The sequence below is a fragment of the Myotis myotis genome, unplaced genomic scaffold (assembly GCF_014108235.1).
Source record: "Myotis myotis isolate mMyoMyo1 unplaced genomic scaffold, mMyoMyo1.p scaffold_m19_p_20, whole genome shotgun sequence".
Lineage (NCBI taxonomy): Eukaryota > Metazoa > Chordata > Mammalia > Chiroptera > Vespertilionidae > Myotis > Myotis myotis.
The window spans coordinates 19,599,225-19,616,823 of NW_023416325.1; the positions used below are offsets into that span (position 1 = coordinate 19,599,225).

General features: G+C 57.0%; 1 protein-coding gene across 1 annotated transcript in view; it reads right to left on the bottom strand.

Annotated features, from left to right (window-relative positions):
- Positions 1–3,850: 3,850 nt before the first annotated feature.
- NOS1 (nitric oxide synthase 1) overlaps positions 3,851–17,599 on the bottom strand; it is a 104,195-nt gene continuing 90,446 nt past the window's right edge. The window contains exons 24-30 of the mRNA XM_036354296.1: positions 15,930–16,140; positions 15,228–15,315; positions 13,409–13,530; positions 12,098–12,246; positions 10,860–11,054; positions 10,309–10,430; positions 3,851–4,364 (exon numbers count right to left, since the gene is read on the bottom strand). Of these exons, the coding sequence (XP_036210189.1) occupies positions 4,211–4,364; positions 10,309–10,430; positions 10,860–11,054; positions 12,098–12,246; positions 13,409–13,530; positions 15,228–15,315; positions 15,930–16,140 (1,041 nt within the window). The 3' untranslated portion in view covers positions 3,851–4,210. The remainder of the gene's footprint in view (positions 4,365–10,308; positions 10,431–10,859; positions 11,055–12,097; positions 12,247–13,408; positions 13,531–15,227; positions 15,316–15,929; positions 16,141–17,599) is intronic.

Below are 17,599 nucleotides of genomic sequence, written 5' to 3' on the forward strand. Positions count from 1 at the left end.
CATAAGGAAATGGATTCTTCCCTGGAACATGACAATCAGAAGCTAATACAGGTTTTAGTTTCCTGTTGTTGCTTGCAGGAACCACCCCAACCTAATGGCTTACGATCACACACCTTTAGTACCTAGCTGCTGTGGATGTCAGAAGTCACAAGAGGGTCTTACGTGGCTGAAATAAAGGTGTTGGCAGAGCTGTGCTCCGTCTGGAGGCTCCAGGCTGCCTACATTCCTTGGCTCACAGCCGCATGACTCCAACCTGCGCCGCATGACGCCCTAAGCCAGGGAGATGGCTCGATTGCTGCTCAACATTATTGTGGCAAACAGGTAACGGCCCCAGAGGCAGGTCACAGGGCACACACACGTCACTGCTGCATAGCAAGACTTCGAGGTGCCCAGTGACTGGTGCAGACAGAAAGTATCGTTGGAGAGAGCCCCGAAAGACAGGGTTTGGGTCAGAACGTCACCACAGACATGGGCTCGGCTGAGGTGAGGGAGGAGGTGGGCTTTGCAGGGAGGGGGAGCGGCGGAAGCAAAGGCCAGGCCGGCGGAGGATGAAAGCCGTGATTAGAACTAACTACTGGGGCAAATCTGGAGCAGGGTTGGTTTGTGTGACACGGGGGAGGAGAGAAATAGAGAAGCTGCTGGTGGCCAGAGCAGGCACTGAATCTTGGCTGGGGGTGGGGGGAGGGGGCGGGGAGGGGGTGAGGAGTTGGTCCTCCTCTTCTGACCCGGTGACACCGGATGCCTTCGAGCAAAGGCATGACCGGATGAGAGAGATGTTTCTGGAAGGGCAACGGGAGGGCAGTGTGTGTTTTTCAAGGAAGGCGATGGGTGGCCTCTTGGAGGGAAGAGAAGCAGGTGTCTCTCTCCCCGCAGACTTTGCCGGCAGCTCTTCTGCGAATAACTGCATTTCCATGAGCGACTCTTTAAAGCCCTAACGCAACCGATCCAATTTCTCAGTGCCGAGGCTTCACTAAGGCCACGGACACAACAGCTTGAGGTCACAGGCGGTCTCCGAGGCTCTCTTGCGTTGGTTTCTTTACCGGCCACAGCCCTCCCGGACCAGGAAGGGAGCGGAGTGGAGAGCAGCATGCATCACCCTGGAAGATCTATCTCAAAATTCTTGGAGACAGTCAAGGAGGGAGCAACTGGGTCAGGCTTCAGACAGCGGCCTCCACACTCACCTGAGTTCCAGCGGAGAAAAGGGTTACGGAGAAGCCGGGAAACCACCCACCCGTCCCTCCCCAGCCCCCAGGTCTAGTGTAAAGATTTAAGATTTTTTAAAAATCACCTTATTCATTCCTCTGGCTTCGATCTTCTGTTACTTGGCTACCAATCTTATTTCCCTCCAGAGGTCCTTGTCAAAGTCATTTCCTTTTGGGATGTGGGTTAGGCTCTGTCTATAGCCACCCACCTGACTGTAAACACGTCCCCTGATTTTGCCAAGAGCACAATGAAAAAAAAGTAAGTCCGTTTTTACTACGTAGCTGACTGTGAAGCTGAATATATTCTCTATCCTCTGTCCCTCCATCTTGTCACAAATGGCAGTTTCCTCTTTTCTGTGGCTGAGTAGTATTCCATGTGTGTGTATCATACCTCCTTTATCCAACCATCTACGGAAGGACACGTTGGTTGTTTGGACCTTGAGAAGAGGATGCTAGGTGAAAAAAGTCAGACAGTGAAGTCTGAGGACCATCTAATCCAGCGGTTCTCAACCTGTGGGTCGCGGCCCCTTTGGCGGTCGAACGACCCTTTCACAGGGGTCGCCTAAGACCATCCTGCATATCAGATATTCACATTACGGTTCATAACAGTGGCAACATGACAGTTATGAAGTAGCAACGAAAATTATTTTATGGTTGGGTCACAACATGGGGAACTGTATTTGAAGGGCCAGAAGGTTGAAAACCACTGATCTAATTCCATCCACGTGGTATATAAAACTGAAACTCACCGACACGGACAACCGTGTGGTGGTTACAGAAGGAGGGAGGGTAGTACAGGGAACCAAATTCATGGTGATGGAAGCTGATCTGACTTTGGGTGGTGGGGACACAATGCTATATACAGATCACGTATCATAGAACTCTACCAATGTCACCCCAATAAATTAAATTTAAAAATCCTGTGTTTACCGCCCAACCCCGCCCTGTTTCCCACCCCCTTCTCTTTTGGATGGGAGGTTGGGAAGGTTCTGTTTTGGTGTAAACTTGGATTTCTCACATGGTTGCCAGGCAACAGACGCCACCCCAGGCAGGATGCATGTCAATGTTAAATTGTCCCCAGCCACCTCTGAAGCTGAGCCTGCGAATGAATCACACAGGGGAGATGGCGGAAAATGTAAGCAGGTGTGAGACCTTATTCCCAGCGAAAGCTAACGGGTAGGTGGGCCAGGTGGCTCCTCTGAGGGCAGGTGGGCTGAGGAGGCCCGAGAAACCCAGCGCCCAAGTATCAAATGGCAAAAGACATCAGGATGGGGCTGCTTGGGGTTCAAGAAGAGACAAGGGCTGAGGAAGCTGGGAGGAACCAGACACGATCTTAGTTTATTTACTTGTGTGCATGAAACCAAGGCTCCTTAAGACTTTGACTACACTTAGCTTTAAATCCTAGCTCTAGACACCATCTCTCTCTCTGTGTGTCTCTCTCCATCGGAGACCTCGCCTTTCCCCTGGATGACCAGCAACCCCTGAGGCAGCAGGAGCCCTGAGCCCGGCCCTGACAGAAGATCACAAGGCCCCAGCCTCCCGCAGGCTCCAGATAACATCTTGACCTGAGGTATCTTTCAGCTCCTGCGTCCCAAGGTGGAACAACCCCCTGGCTACTTTCCGATGAAACCAGACAGAGGGACGCCAGAGCAGACCTCAGAGCTGTGCCCCGGACTGAAGAAATGATTTACTACCCTCCCACCTCCGACCCATCAGCTCCCAGCACAGCCCTCGCCCCTTCACCCACCACATCTTGAGGTTTTGCCCTGTAGCCTCTACGCCATGGGGGAGTTCGGGCTCTTGAGTATTTGCTTCCCATTAGTAGTAAAATAGCCAATCTTCCTGTGTTTAGTGTTTGGCTCTGCTAGCCCCAATGCGTGAATTCCTTTTGTTCTGTAACATAGGGCTGTTCTGTTCTGTTCCATTCCATCCCAGGTTGTGCTGCATATATTACCGCACTTAATCTTATCTCAATGCAGTGAATTTGGAACAGTCATCTTTATTTTACAGTAAAGAAATGAAGGTACAGAGAGGTGGTTAACTTATCCAAAGTCACACAGCTAGGAAGCGGGGGAGCTGGGATTTGCACCCGGATAGTCTGGGTCTCTGAGCAGCAAAACGGTGGTTAAGAAGGCGGATTCTAGCATGGAACAGTCTGGGTTCTAACTCCGCCTCTGACATTTACTGGCTATGCCGACCTTGCTCAAGCTGGCCGACCCCCTTCTGCCTCAGTTTCCCAAGTTTTAAAATGGGGAGAGCAACGATAACATGTCTGAGTGTCGTGGTGAAGGGTAGGACTTAATAACTGTTGGCCATTATTTTAATCAACGAAGCACTTCTGCAGGGGCCAGGCGTGCCTCTTGCTCCACCTCCGACCTGCATCTCACCCTCAAGGTCACCTTCAGAATCCTCTGCAGGGCTGGCAGAAGTTTTGGTTGAGACAATACTGCACCCCCTGCTTTTCCTTTAACTTGTTGGTCTGTGTCGCCCCCTCCGCGCCCCTCTTTTCCCTTCGCCAAGACCGCTCCCCAATCAGCCTCCCGACTCCTCTGTGTCAGGGTGGGCTTCCGGGGGACCCCGGTCTGTGACAGTGAGCGACAGCATGAGAAATTCCAGGCAAACCACACAAAAGACAGCAGTCAGCCAAGTCAGGGCCACTTTTTAATGTTTTAACCATAATGCAAACAGGCATAAGTAGATTTTTGCTTGAATTCCACCCATTTAGAAGATGAGAACTATACAGAGGAAGAGCATGCGGTGAACACAGCCTGGACGGCCTTGCAAAGAGCGTGAGGCGGGCGGCGGTCCTCTGAGGAAGGTGCCGGAGCGCACGGGACACTTGGCGGAGACAGCAGCATCGAGAGCTCAGAGGTAGGGGGAGTCCGCGTTCCTGATGGGGTGTGTGGTCAGATGAGACAACGCTCTGCCCACCCCCCCAGTTCCCAACCCCGGAATGGAATCCCACGGGCACAGACCAACCGACCGACCGACCGACCGACCGCTCTCGCTCAGCCTTCCGGGAAATCACTGCCGAACCCAGAGTGGGTCTTACAATCACAAGGACAACACAGCAACATGGAGAACAGGGTGGAGGCAGGAGGCCGGGCACGGAGGGCACTGGGCCTCTGAGTGTCTCCATCGGCACGATGCCCAGCACACAGCCTGTTATGGAAACGGAACCGTCATCCTCCTGACTCGGGAGGGAGTTTGTGAAACCCTATCTTTTCATTCCCCCTCCACATCCTGCCAGTCTCGGTGGGGCAGCAGGCAACAGAAACAAAACCACTGGCTGAGGAACGCTCGGCTGGCCCTGGGACATCGGGTAATGTCCGAAGACGTCTGCGCTTGTCACGGTGAGGGGGCGACTACTGGCTCAACATCCTCCAATGCCCAGGACAGCCCCCCGTGAAGAACCCTCCAGTCCCAAAGGCCCACAGGACCGAGGCTGACAGACCCCGCGTCTCCCAGAGCCCAGGAGCCCCACCTGGGCACTCTGATGCCCTGGAGTCTTTTTCTAGAAAACTATGCAGGGCAGCACCTCCAGGCAGATTTGCTGCTGCCTGACGGGGCCACCTGGTGGAGAGTGGGCTCGTCCTGGACCAGACAGGCCCGGCCTCCCCATTCAGAGCCGCCCCGCGATTCCAGGACAAAACAGACCCACGAACACACGGAGGACCGTGTGCTCCCGACCCCTCCCCAGCCCGCGCTCTGCCCGGAGCAGACACCAGGACAGATCGCTTCCCAGGCGTGGGCGCTCACTAGGTCCTCACACCTGAGACGCAGCAGTGTGTGGGGAGGGGCAGCTTTCCCTCTGGGCCGCGTTGCCACCAGCAGGGACTGGAGAGCCGGGCAGGGGTCAGCTGCCAGGTTCATCGGAACCGTCTGGGCTGCGTCCTTGGGAGGCAGGGCCCCTCCCTCAGATGGTCAGATCGCGGTTTCCGCCATCCCTGCTGCTGGCCTGTCATTCTTGAGCCCAACAGGGCATTTGGATGGAGGAGCCATGGCAGGGGCTGGGGAGAAGGCAGGAGTCTGGACAGGTCAGGCCGTATGGGACGCTCAGGTTAGTGCTTCTTCTGGTCCCCTGCAGGCGTCTCATTAACGGGCGGATTCAGACAGAGGCTTTGTGGACAAGGTGGCGCGGTGACATGCTGGAGACAGAGGCAGTGGGGGTGACATGCTGGAGACAGAGGCAGTGGGGGTGGAAATATACAAGTAAACACGACCATCTGAAAACGGCGGAGCTGCAGGGCGAAGGGGCCAGACGTTTGGGTTGCCCGTTCTGGCAGGACCCGTGTGCCCCATGATCTCGGTCAGAAAATCTCACAGGTTTTGGACTTAGGGCAAATCTGACCTCTTTTTTGGAGCCCCAAGCAGATGGCCGCTGAGAGCGTGTCTGGCAGGAAAGCTCTCTGTTCGGAGGCCACGGTCTCCTGGGGGGTGGGGGCAGCTCTCTCCGTGCGGCCGAGCCCGCCTGACTCTGGGGAGGAGTGACCCTGTGGACTCAGGGAGAAGCTGGCTGTCACGTCCGCATCGCGAACTCATCTTTCTCCGGGGCCTGTGTTATCTCCCGAGCCCGTCGCAGCCGAGAGGCCAGAATCTCGGCTTTCTTGTTTTCATCTTTCAGGACAGATGGGTATCCAGTCCTGTTGATTCAGCCCCTGGAACCTCTTGTATCGCCATATCTGTTTCTTTCCTCGTTCCAGCCTTTGTTCCTGCAATCACCTGCCCAGAGGTCAACCGGCCGGCCCTCCCGTGCTGCAGCCAGAACATTCTTTTCCAGGCTTAACTCCAATCACCACCTTATTCTTCCCTTTGAAAAACAATCTTAAGGACTCCCCATTGCCTACCAAATAAAGTCAAAATTCCTTAACATGCGACTCACCCCTCCCCACCGCCTGGCCCCTGCCCATCTTCCCAGCGTCTCTCTTGCCATTCCGACCCTCCGCAGCCTTCCAAAGCTGGGTACCTCTGACACCATCCCCCGCGTACCCTCCATGCCCCACCCTGGTCCTTGGCTTTGCTCTCACCCTTCCTACTCTGTGGCACACGTGTCTCCCAAACCTGCTGGTGGAATCCACCCACTTCTGGAACCCCAGACATTTATGTTGATTCTAGGAATCGTGTCTCTGCATACTGATTCTACCCGCCTATGAAAGGGGAACTGTGTTTTGCTCTGTACACCGTACCATGCCTTCTGCATTCTGGAGAAGCAAGAATGCCATAGATTAAGCGAAAAAATAAAAGGTGATCGCTCCCAGTGGGTCAGGTACTATAACTGGGCATCTCAGGGGCAGTATCTCATGTAATCCACCTTGTCCTACAGGTGACGATGCAGCCTCAGAAGGGTGAGGAATCCGCCAGCCCACAGCCGTCTGCATGAGCAGGGGCTCATGTGGTGATTAAATCTACAAGTAAACACGGCCAGCTAAAAACAAGAGGCCAAGCTCTACCTGGCCGCATGAACTCAGGCCAGCTTCCAAAACTCCATGTTGGTGGGTCTGAAGCCTTCTCCCCCAAAAGAAAGCTACCTGGGGTCTCACTCCCTAGAAACCAAGGTGCAGGAATTGGATTCTGAGGAATGACTCAGAGCGTGACTGTGCAGGGATGACCCATTCCTCCCGCCAAACTCACTTCTGTTTAGAGGTTTTGTTTAAATGGGGTTGCAGTGGCTGCAGGCCAACTCAATGGGGAGAGGGAAATCAAAGGTCCGTAAACTGGGTGACCCCCAAGTGCCCAGCCAACCCTACTTTGGCTCACCTCTTGCTAAACCAAATATTTGGTTACTGGGACCGAGCTAAAACCCGCCACAAGAGGGCAGCACTTACACACCCTGGATCAGCGCTAAACCCTCTAGGACTCCCTCTCCATCCCCTGAAAGGCTCATTACAGCCAGGCTTCTGGCGTCAGGGATTCTGACAAAGGAGAGAAACACATCAGTCTAGTCTCCCGTCTGCGAGCCAGGAGCTGGGAAGCAGCTGTGCTGCGGCGGAAAGGCGTTTACTTAAAAAGGAAAAAATCCTTCCGGGAAGAAAGGTGAATCCTGGCTATGTAATCCTGATAAAACTAGAGGACGTTTCCCTCTGCCTGCCTGCTTCTCCAGGGACGCGACGCGGACAGAGAGAGGAGGAAGGCGCCTGGCACAGAGAGCTCACAAGTCTTTATTCGGCGACGGAAAAGCATTCGTGCATAAAGCTTGATTTGACGGAGGTTGGACACATTCCCCGGGGGGCTAGTGACATCGCAGGCGGTACCTCCAAAAAGTTCAAGGGGGTGGAAAGAAAGCTGCTAGGAGACAGAATTGTGTTTGCAGGAGAGCCGGGCTTTACGAGGGGCTTCCCTCCAGGTTCGAAAGAGTCGGGGAGCATGCTGAGCGTTTGGTCTCTATGCCCTGGGAAGTCTGAGCAGGAGCAAACAGGACTCAAGGAAGGCGGGGAGGTCACAGCTCTGTCCCAGGGGACAGGGCACCAGGGGGAGCTCCCAGGGAGGGTGGACAAAGACGAGATATAATTTGCCCTTTGACTTATAGAGTCTTGGAGGGTGTCCTCCCCAATACCTCTTTGGCACCCCCATCCTAAGGCTTTTCCAAAGAGGCCAGGGCACTTTCTCTTTGGTACACCCCCCCCCCCCCCCCCAACACACACGGAGCATCGAGAAAGAAATGCCCATTGGGCTGTCTTTCTGTGACCAAACCCAACAGAAGGATGGGCCTGGCCGAATGCTTCCCTCCCGACCCTGGGGGCCCAGTCCAGAGCAGACCCGGAGCCAGGCCCTGGGGGGTGGGCACTGGGACTTTTTGGCTCTCTCTGGTGGGTGCTGCCTGCGTTGATCTGTAGCGCTTCCCTGCCTCCCATGCCCTTGACTCTGAGAGGGTCAACGCCGCGGCTTGCCTGCCAGGGAGAACTTGTTCCAGCTCTGATTCCTGCTAACGACTCTGCTGCCCATTTAAAGAGAAATCTGTCAGGACAATTTATTTGTCGCCGTTATTTTAGCAGGTTAAACACGTGGGGGATGCCTTGTAGAAGGCCTACAGCTTGGAGGCCAGGCCCTTCCCATCCTGGGCTGTGGGCCTGCAGAGGAAGCTCTGCCCAACCTGATCCGCCCTGATGGGCTTCCGGGATTTTCCCACCGAGGGTGCAGCAGCAGCCCTATTTGGGGGAATAAATGCAAAACGATGACACTGTTCCTTAATATTGTTTCCAGTCTTCACAACTTCAAAGTTGCATCCGTTCATACTTCTTAGCTTTATAACATTACGACGAGGGGAACCCAAGGACCAGAGACTTGTCCAAAGTCAGGGGGTGGCCGAGATGAGAAGATTCCTATTTGCAGCCCGTTCCCCTGGACAGCATCACTTCAGGCCTGGTGGGTGGGGTTGCTCTGGGAGGGCCTGGGGTGGGCGGGCTGGGGGCAGGATTGCCCAATCCAATAGATGGGTGAGTTTCCCAGCCAGGGCGCCCTCCTGGTGCAAGAACCTAAATGCATCTCGTCCTCTGACTCCCCTTTCCTTGGAGATTTCCCCCTAAATCCTCACAGGCCCTCTCCGTGCCCGGACCCTTTATTTCCGGGACCATTAGGGTGCTCCCAAGTGTTACAGGGACCCGGGCGCAGTCCCTCAGTGCAGGACGCGTGAGCAGCCAACGCAGGCTGGGCCGTGGTTCTTGGGCCCCGGGGTCTGCAGGCAACGCGCTCACATGGGCAAGAGGCCTGACGGAGACCCATGCCCATCACACGCACGACCAGATGTCATCCTGTACAAGGTAATAAGGTGGGGCTTCGGCGCTGGGAGACTGGCTCAGAAGACTCTTCCGTGATCCCTGCGCCTCTCCCAGGGGAACCCCCGAAAACAAGCCCACCGCGAGCACCCCACGTCCCAGGGCCTCCACAAGCGTGGACTTGTCCTTGTCAGGAGAGGGGGGCAGTGCTGTCAGAGCCGCCAAGGAGCATAAAGGCATCGCATCGCAGCAGGAAGACTCAGGAGGAAACCCCAGGAGGCCAAGGACGCACGGAGAGGCGAGGACCCGGGAGAGGAAAGCCAGGACAGGCGGCGACAAGACGAGGCAGAGCGGGGCCGCACGGGTCCCGTGGGAAAGGTTCATTGGTGTCCACGCTTAGGGAACCTGCCACCACCCCTGCCGCAGCGCATGGGGCGGACCCCTGCCGTCCGTCGGGGCAAGAGCATCCGGTTAGGAGCTAAAGACCCTGTGGGAGAAGAAGTGAGGAGGAGTTAGCGCCACCGCGCCAGGCTGCTGTGTCCTTAGGGACACGGGGACGGCCACCTACACTCAGCATGGGCCTTCCTTGCTCTCTCTGCCTGCACCTGGCACCCAGCTGGGACCTGCAAGGAATGGCCGAATGAATGGGTGAGCGCTGGCTCCCAACATACCGGCCAGGAGGAGGGGCATTTAAGGGGCTCAGGGGCAGCCCAAGGAGGGCGATGGTCACAGCAGTAACGTGAGCCTCCTGGACACATGAGTGTGTTTTCGAGACGGCCGGGTGGTCAGGGGAAGTCCGCGAGGGTATGTGAGAGCCGGAGTGTGTGCCCTCTGCCACTCTAAACGCGACGGCTCCACTGCCACCGAAGTTCCAGGGCCCGGGGCGGGGAAGGGGGGCGTGAGGTTACACTCAGGCTGGCGTGTCCTGGCACTGCGGTCAGCCGCAAACAGTGAGGCTCAATCCCGGCCTCGTGGTGCCCCAGACTGTTGCCAGCCATTTCTAAGGGAGGCGTGAAGCTGTCAACATAATAACACTTGGAATCTGCATCAATGAGAGCGTTCCCAGCCATTCTGGGGGGTGAGAGATGTGGTGGGAACCCCAAGACAACGTGGCAGAGCCCTGAGCTGTCGTTCCACTAGGGGGAGCCCCAGGCGGAAGTTGGGGTTCCCACACTTGAGGGCACAGCGTCTCCCAGAGGGACCACTGCACCCCGAGGCCTAGCCTCTGCGGGCCAGGGCCTGGAGGGTGCGTTTCTAACTGCTCCCCGGCGCTGCTGCCGCGTCTCAGGGACCCCTCGGGGGGAAGGCCCCGTTGCTGAGGTCAGACGCCCCTGCCCACCAGGGCCAGAGGGAGGGCGCTGCCACCCCTCGCCCGCGGGACGGGGCCAGCTTACTCGTCGGTGTCCTTTTTGCTCTCCTCAATGAAGGCGATCGAGGATTCGGACCTAAGGCGGTTGGTCACTTCATACGTTCGCAGCGTGACCCCGAAGATGTCCTCATGGTAGCGGTTGTCATCCTGGGGACGGAAACAGTCAGGGAACAGCCCTCAGAGACAGCCCCGGGCACGGAGAGGGTGGGCACGCGGACAGTGCCCTTGGTCTCCCCGGCCCGGACGACAGTGAGCACCCTGGGTCCGTCCAGGAACAGGCTGCTGCCCTGTGGATCCCGAGGACAGGAGGGGGGGTCAAACGGGAGCCTCGGCACCCCCTGCCCTCTCCCGGTGACCTGCCCGCTGCCGCCGCCATACCACGGCCCCAGCCACACTCCACCCGCTCTCCTGCACGCCGCCCTCCTTCCTCCTCTCCCCGCGGGGGGCTGGGACACCCCCATCCTCTACCCTAGCCAGGGAGGGCCAAGCGGGAGCAGGGATGTCGTGATGGCTCCCCAGGCATCGAGACAGGGCCCGGATGCCGGGAAAGGGAAGCGGAGGCCAGCCGCCACGCACCCTCAGCCGGCTGATGAACACGCCCGCGTCCTCCACCGAGAGCTTCCCCTGCTGCGCCATGATGCGCTGGACGGCCTTGAGAACGTCGGCGGCCATGGTGACGTCCCCGCACACATAGATGTGGCCCCCCTGCTCCCTCAGGGCCTGGTACAGCGGCTCCGCCAGCTTCTCCTGCAGGATGTCCTGCACATACTTCTGTGGGGAGCAGGGGCCGCGTGAGCCCCGGGGAGCAGAGCCGAGGTGGGGGTTGCGGGCAGGGGGTGATCTCTGGGGTCTCGGGAGTGAAGCTGGGAGGAGGACAGCCCCCCCAAGGCTGTGGGAAGGAGCGGCTCCCCACTTTGCACTTTGCTCTGCGGAGGCCCCCAGAACTTCTCCTGGAGCGGCATTCAAGGGGAGCATTGTCTACCTGCTCCCCTCTCCAACCATCGGGATCCCCCATGAGGTGTGGACGCCATATACTTGCCAGAGCAGGTTTAAAAATTATATATATATATATATATATATATATATATATATATATTGTTTATTGATTTTAGAGAGGAAGGCAGAGATAGAAACATCAATGATGAGAGAATCATGGATCGGCTGGCTGCCTCCTGCACGCCCTCTACTGGGGATCGAGCCCGCAACCCGGGCATGTGCCCTGACTGGGAATTGAACCGTGACCTCCTGGTTCACAGGTCGATGCTCAACCACTGAGCCACACTGGCCTGGCAGGAGTGGGGTTCTTACAGGTGTTCTATGCTGACCTGGCAGAGCAGCCCCAGGTGGACAGCAAGAGGCGGGGATAGGTGAGGGCGGCCAGGATGCACCTGTGCAAAGCCAGCTGCTGTAGCCAGAGCAGGAAGTGGGCTAAGGGAATTGCGGGTGGGGAGTGGGGGGCAGGGGTTTGCTGCAGGCTGTTCCGATGCCTCTGGCCCAGGAAACTCCCCTCGGCCGAGGCTGACAACCAGCTGTTCACCTGGCTTGGCTGTCCTGACATTGATGCACTTCTACAGCAGCTGTCAAATGGCCACGCCCAGACTCTCTGAGTTTCCCCCTCACCCCAGCTGTCCTGGCCTCCTTCCCGGGACCCCTCGCCCCCAGGCCTACCTCAGACCCTGCAGGGGCATGCTCCAGGCCTGTGGCTGTTTCCATTTGGACTGGTAGGGTCTCTTATGGGCCATCAAATATTTTTTTAAAATTCACATCAAAACGTTTTTCCCGGCCGGGGTGGGGCCGGGATGGAGCAGGGTCACCTTTGGTCTGTCGGGCTCCCGGGAGTAGGCCGTGTACAGTTCTCTGAAGACTCCCGCATTCCGGGCCTGCAGGGTCTCCTCCCTGTAGATGTGGTCCACCTTGGACTGCCGGCACCCGAAGACCAGGATCATGGGGCAGGGACTCATTCCTGGGGATCAGAAGACCTCATGTCACCCACCGCCCTGGTGCCTGATTGGGGGGGTGGCTGGTGGTGCTGGGAGTGGGTACTGGGAACCCCAGCGGGTGCCATGGAGCTAGACCAGTGGTTCTCAACCTTCCCAATGCCGCGGCCCTTTAATACAGTTCCTCATGTGGTGGTGACCCCCACTTTCATTGTTACACATCGAACATAATGTGAAAGCATAGTGATGAATCACAAAACAATATGTAATTATATATGTGTTTTCCGATGGTCTTAGGCGACCCATGTGAAAGGGTCGTTCGACCCACAAAGGGGTCGCGACCCACAGGTTGAGAACCGCTGAGCTAGAGGGACATGAACACAGGGGCAGGACACACACACACACACACACACACACACACACACACACACACGGAGGTAGGTGAAGTGTGCTCAGACTTTGGCAAGCCTCCCTTCTCTGAGTCTCGATCTTCCCTCCTGACCCCGTGGGAGGGGCTAAGACCCCAGACTTTGGAGCGACACAGCCTGGGTTCGAACCCCAGCTCTGACAACAAGCAACTTGCTTCACTTTCTCTGTCTCCGTTTCCCCCAGGTACAGAACAGGAACAAGAGCAGCTGCCTGATAGGGTTATTGTTAGACATGAATGTCAGACCCCAGAACGGTGCCTGGGAGAAAGCGAATACAGTACAAACGTTAGCTCTTCTACGAGAGCGACAGTTCCACAGGGGCGGGCGTTGTTTCTAGGTTGCTTCTGTCTTGGTCACTGGTATGCCTCCAGCGCCCTCCGCAGTGTTCGGCACTTACTGGATGCTCATTAAATCCCTGTCTGACGCCAACACTGCGGCTCTCTCCTCCCAGAGCCGCTCTGAGTGTACCCCACACAGCACAGCCTGCCCTTGAATACGAGCCTCTGAGGAATCCCATCAACACGCCACTTGAGGAGGCTTCATGTTTACCCTCCAGGGCTGGATTGTAAGGAGGGTCCAATCTTAACCGCCCAAGAGATGGGGCATTTCGGGCCCAAGCATAAGCCAAGGGGGAGATTCGTTCGGGCAGGTCCTGGGAATGGCACCAGGGGTCGGGTCGGAGCGATGCTCCCCAGCCCTCCACAGGCGGCGAGGCTCTGGAGAGATAACGGTCACACCGTGGCTACTGGGCAGGACCCACCTTTGTGTTGGATATCAAACTGCCGCTGCTGCCAGAAGCTTCGGAAAGGGGCGATGCCGGTGCCCGGGCCAATCAGGATGCAGGGCACTTGGGGGTTTCGGGGCAGGTGGAAGCCGGGCGCTCTGGACAAGGGAGAGGAGGTCAGAAGGCTTGCTGGGTCAACTGTGACGAAGAATAGCTGGGTCACCCTGGCCAGTGGCGAGTGTGGGAGGCAACCAATCAGTGTGTGTGTGTGTGTGTGTGTGTGTGTGTGTGTGTGTGTATGTGTGTCTCTCTCTCTCCCCTCTCCCTTTCACTCTCTTAAAAATCAGTGGAAAAAAAATATCATTGGGCGAGGATTAGCAACACAGAACAGTTGGGTCTTAGGGAGACCAGGGCCGTCTTGGGTAGAATACAGCAGGACCTGCAGCTCTTCAGCCTGGCCAGGTGCCCCCGTCAGGGTTGGGGGTCCCACAGATTGGGGGAGTCCCCCGTCTGCCTATCCCTCCACTTCCCAATGAGCCCCGTGCTGAGCCACAAAGGGCAGTGGGGTTTCCTACCTCAGCTCTACTGACATTCGGGGGTGCATACTTCCCTGTGGCGGGGACCATCCTGTACATGGTGGGCTATTGAGCAGCTCCCTGGCCACCACCCTCTAAATTCCAGGAACACCCTCCAGCAGTGACAACCAAAGACATCTCCAGAATCGCCAAATATAACGCCCCCCGCCCCCCCCCACCCCACTGAGAACCGCTGATTTCACCTCCCATGAGAGCTCCTATTACCAGGGAGCCACCCACTCCAGGGGACAAAAGCTTCACCTGGGGGTGTTAAAAGGGGTGCAGGTGTCTGAGGGGTCAGTCAGTCTGGGCTAGGATTCTATTCCCCTCTCTCTCTCTCTCTCTCTCTCTCTCTCTCTCTCATAATCCTCACCTGAGGATATTTTCCCATTGATTTTTAGAGGGAGTGTAAGCAAGTGGTGGGGGGTCGGGGGGAGACAGAAACACATCCATTGGTTGCCTCCTGCATAGGCCCGACCAGGGCCAGGGATGGAATCTGCAAACGAGGTACGTGCCCTTGACTGGAATCGAGTCCGCAGGCCGACGCTCCATCCACTGAGCCAAGCCGGCCAGGGCTGGGACTCTATTTCTGAAGCACCCTGAAAGTACGGGGACCATCCCATCAACAGTCGAGCAAAGTGGCGGGCCAGGGCCACTGTTCAGGGAGAGAAGTTACTGACTGACAAAGCAGCACTTACACTGGGCCGAAGCTCAGGCATGTCCTTTGTTGGTAATTTTTTTTAAAGTAATATTTTAAATTTGGTTGACTGATTGTGATAGGAACACTTAACATGAAATCTACCCTCTTAACAGATTTTTAAGTGCACACGGCGGTACAGGAACCACAGGCAGGAATGTCCTTTACAAGGGAGTTGGGAGAAGGCTCTGATGGATGGTGGTGAGAGATGCTTGGATCTCCCGTTTCTAAGAAACTGGGGACAGCGGGGTGTCCTCTGGAATTTGGACAGAGCCCCCCCTGGTCTGCAAACGCCGTGGAGGCCGAGCCTGTGTCGCGGCTCTCCTGCAGCCGCCGCAGTGAGCTGAGGACATGCACTGGGCACACACCCCTGGCTGACTTCCCTCGGTGAGAGGGCTTTCTCAGCTTCCGCGTGTCCTGTCTCCTGATCCCGCTGCCTTAACACCTGGGAGGGAGGCGGAATGCTGAGCCCGTCTGATCCGGCCGTCTCTCTAGAACCCTTTGGGCTGGTCCACCCACCCCAGCTCGGGAGAGCAGTGTGCAGACTAGGGGTGGCTGCTCACTGCTCTTCCTTCGCACTCACCCTCTCACGAAACAGGGGACCACTTCGTCGGACTGTATCTGGTTGAGCCAGGAGGAGCACACGCCGTGGTGAACTGGTCCTTCTCCATCTAGCAGAACAAACAAGGCGGCTGGCTCACCTCCTGTCCCCGAGCTTCCGGTCATTGGTACCCCCTCCCTTCAGTCCAGAAGGCCCCCGCCCCAATGCCGAGCATCTGCCTTGCAGCTCTGGCCTGGATCCCTTCCTCTGACGGGGAAGAGGAAGTGGTACAGCTGGGGGCAGCCTGTGAGCTGTGAAAGTGCCCAGGGTGCTGCTGGGGAGGGGTGAGTCGGATTCAAATCCTGCCACGGAAAGGGCTTTGGTCAGTGTGTTCTCCGTGGGCTGCCGGGATCCCAGTCTCAGAAAACGCTCCGGCACTGTACATTCTGATTGCTTGATCAAGGAGGGAAAGTACGGGAGAAAAATATCCAGTTATCTGACTGACCTACGACCAGCGGGGACACCTGCAGCAGGGAACGCCCCCCGCCATGCACCGCCCCCCGCCCCATCTCTGAGGAAAGGCATTGTTCTAGCTGCCGCACGGAGCTGGCTCTGCCGAAGGGGACAGTGTGCCTGCTCTGCCATGGGCATCGGTCTCCAGCCAGGGACTTGGGGTTTGGCAGAGCCGCCGGGCCCCTGGGGGGAGAACGCAGACCCGGAGGCTCCCCCAGCACCTCTGCCCACCTCCAGTGCGGTAGGAGACGATGGCCACGGTGAGGTGCACCTCCTCGGGGTACATGTCCGGGGAGGAGCTGATGGAGTAGTAACGAGGCTGCAGGAGGGACAGCTGGGTCAGGAGCAGGGTGGCGGGCATCTGGACGGACTGGAACTCCTCCAGCACCTCCACGATGGTGGGGTTCTTGCTCCATTTCCATTCCTCGTACTCCTGCAAGCCCTGCGCCAAGGAGAGGGGCAGAGGAGAACTCGCACTCAGCTCCAGGTACAGATTTCCACGGGGGCTCCAGGGGCCGGGGAGGAAGGCAAATAAAAATAATAATAGCTAACACTTCACGTTGTCAACACTCTGTGTCAGGTTTTCACTCTCACTCGGACCTGATGAAATAGGTATAATTGTTAAACCCATTTTACAGATGAGGAAACTAAGGGACATAGAGGTGCCATGGCTGACGAGGTAGTGATTCTGGGTTTTGAATCTAGGTCGGGGGTGGCAAACTTCAGCCTGCGAACCAAATCTGCCTAATCCCTTGTTTTGTCTGTTTAAACGGTTTGAGGGAAACATCTGTTATGACCTAAGAATCCTATCTAATAAAAGAGAAACATGGTAATTGGCTTACGACAGCTACCCTTCCCATTGGCTAATCAGGGCGATATGCAAATTAACTGCCAGCCAAGATGGCCGCCAGCAGCCAGGCAGCTTGAAACTAACATGAGGCTTGCTTGCTTCAGTGACGGAGGACTCCAACGTTCCCTGCCTGCCTTGCCGGCCTCTGAGCTTGCAGTTTAAGAAACATTGTAACAAATATAGAAGCTAAACAAAACCCCAGAACCCTGCTTTCAGTGAGCCGGGATCTCAGAGCTGGAGTTATACATTGTTTCGATTATAGAACCGAAACAAACCAGATACCTTCTTTCTGCAGCAGAGGCCTCAGAGCTGGAGCCAGAGCTAAAGCTGGCCCAGAATAAAAAGAAAAAGAAAAAAAGGAGCAGTTGGGAGCTTCAGCCCTCAGCCCCTCACCCAGGCTGGCCAGGCACCCCAGTGGGGACCCCCACCCTGATCCAGGACACCCTTCAGGGCAAACCAGCCAGCCCCACCCATGCACCAGGCCTCTATCCTATATAGTAAAAGGGTAATATGCCTCCCAGCACTGGGATCAGCGTGACAGGGGGCAGCACCCAAACCCCCTGATCGCCCTGTGGCTCTGTGTGTGACAGGGGGCGGGGCCACAACCTCCCTATCCGCCCTGCTCTGTTCGTGACAGGGGAAGGCGCCCCAACCCCCTGATCAGCCCTGCTCTGTGCCTGATAGGGGGGAGCTCCCCAACCCCTGATCGCCCTGTGGCTCTGTGTGTGACAGGGTGCGGCGCCGCAACCGCCCCCCCCCCCCGACCCCACCCCCCTGCCACAGGCCCTGTTCTGTGTGTGACAGGGTAGAGCCATAACCTCCCCATCGGCCCTGCCCTGAGTGTGAGAGTGGCGGCGCCCCAACCACCTGATTGGCCCTGCTCTGTGGGTGATAGAGGGCGGTGCCCCACCCCCCACCCCCCCATGGGCCCTGCTCTGTGTGTGATGGGGTAGAGCCATACCTCCCCATCGGCCCTGCCCTGAGTGTGACAGGGGGCGGTGCCCCAACTCCCCTATCGGCCCTACTCTGTGAGTGACAGGGGGGAGCTCCT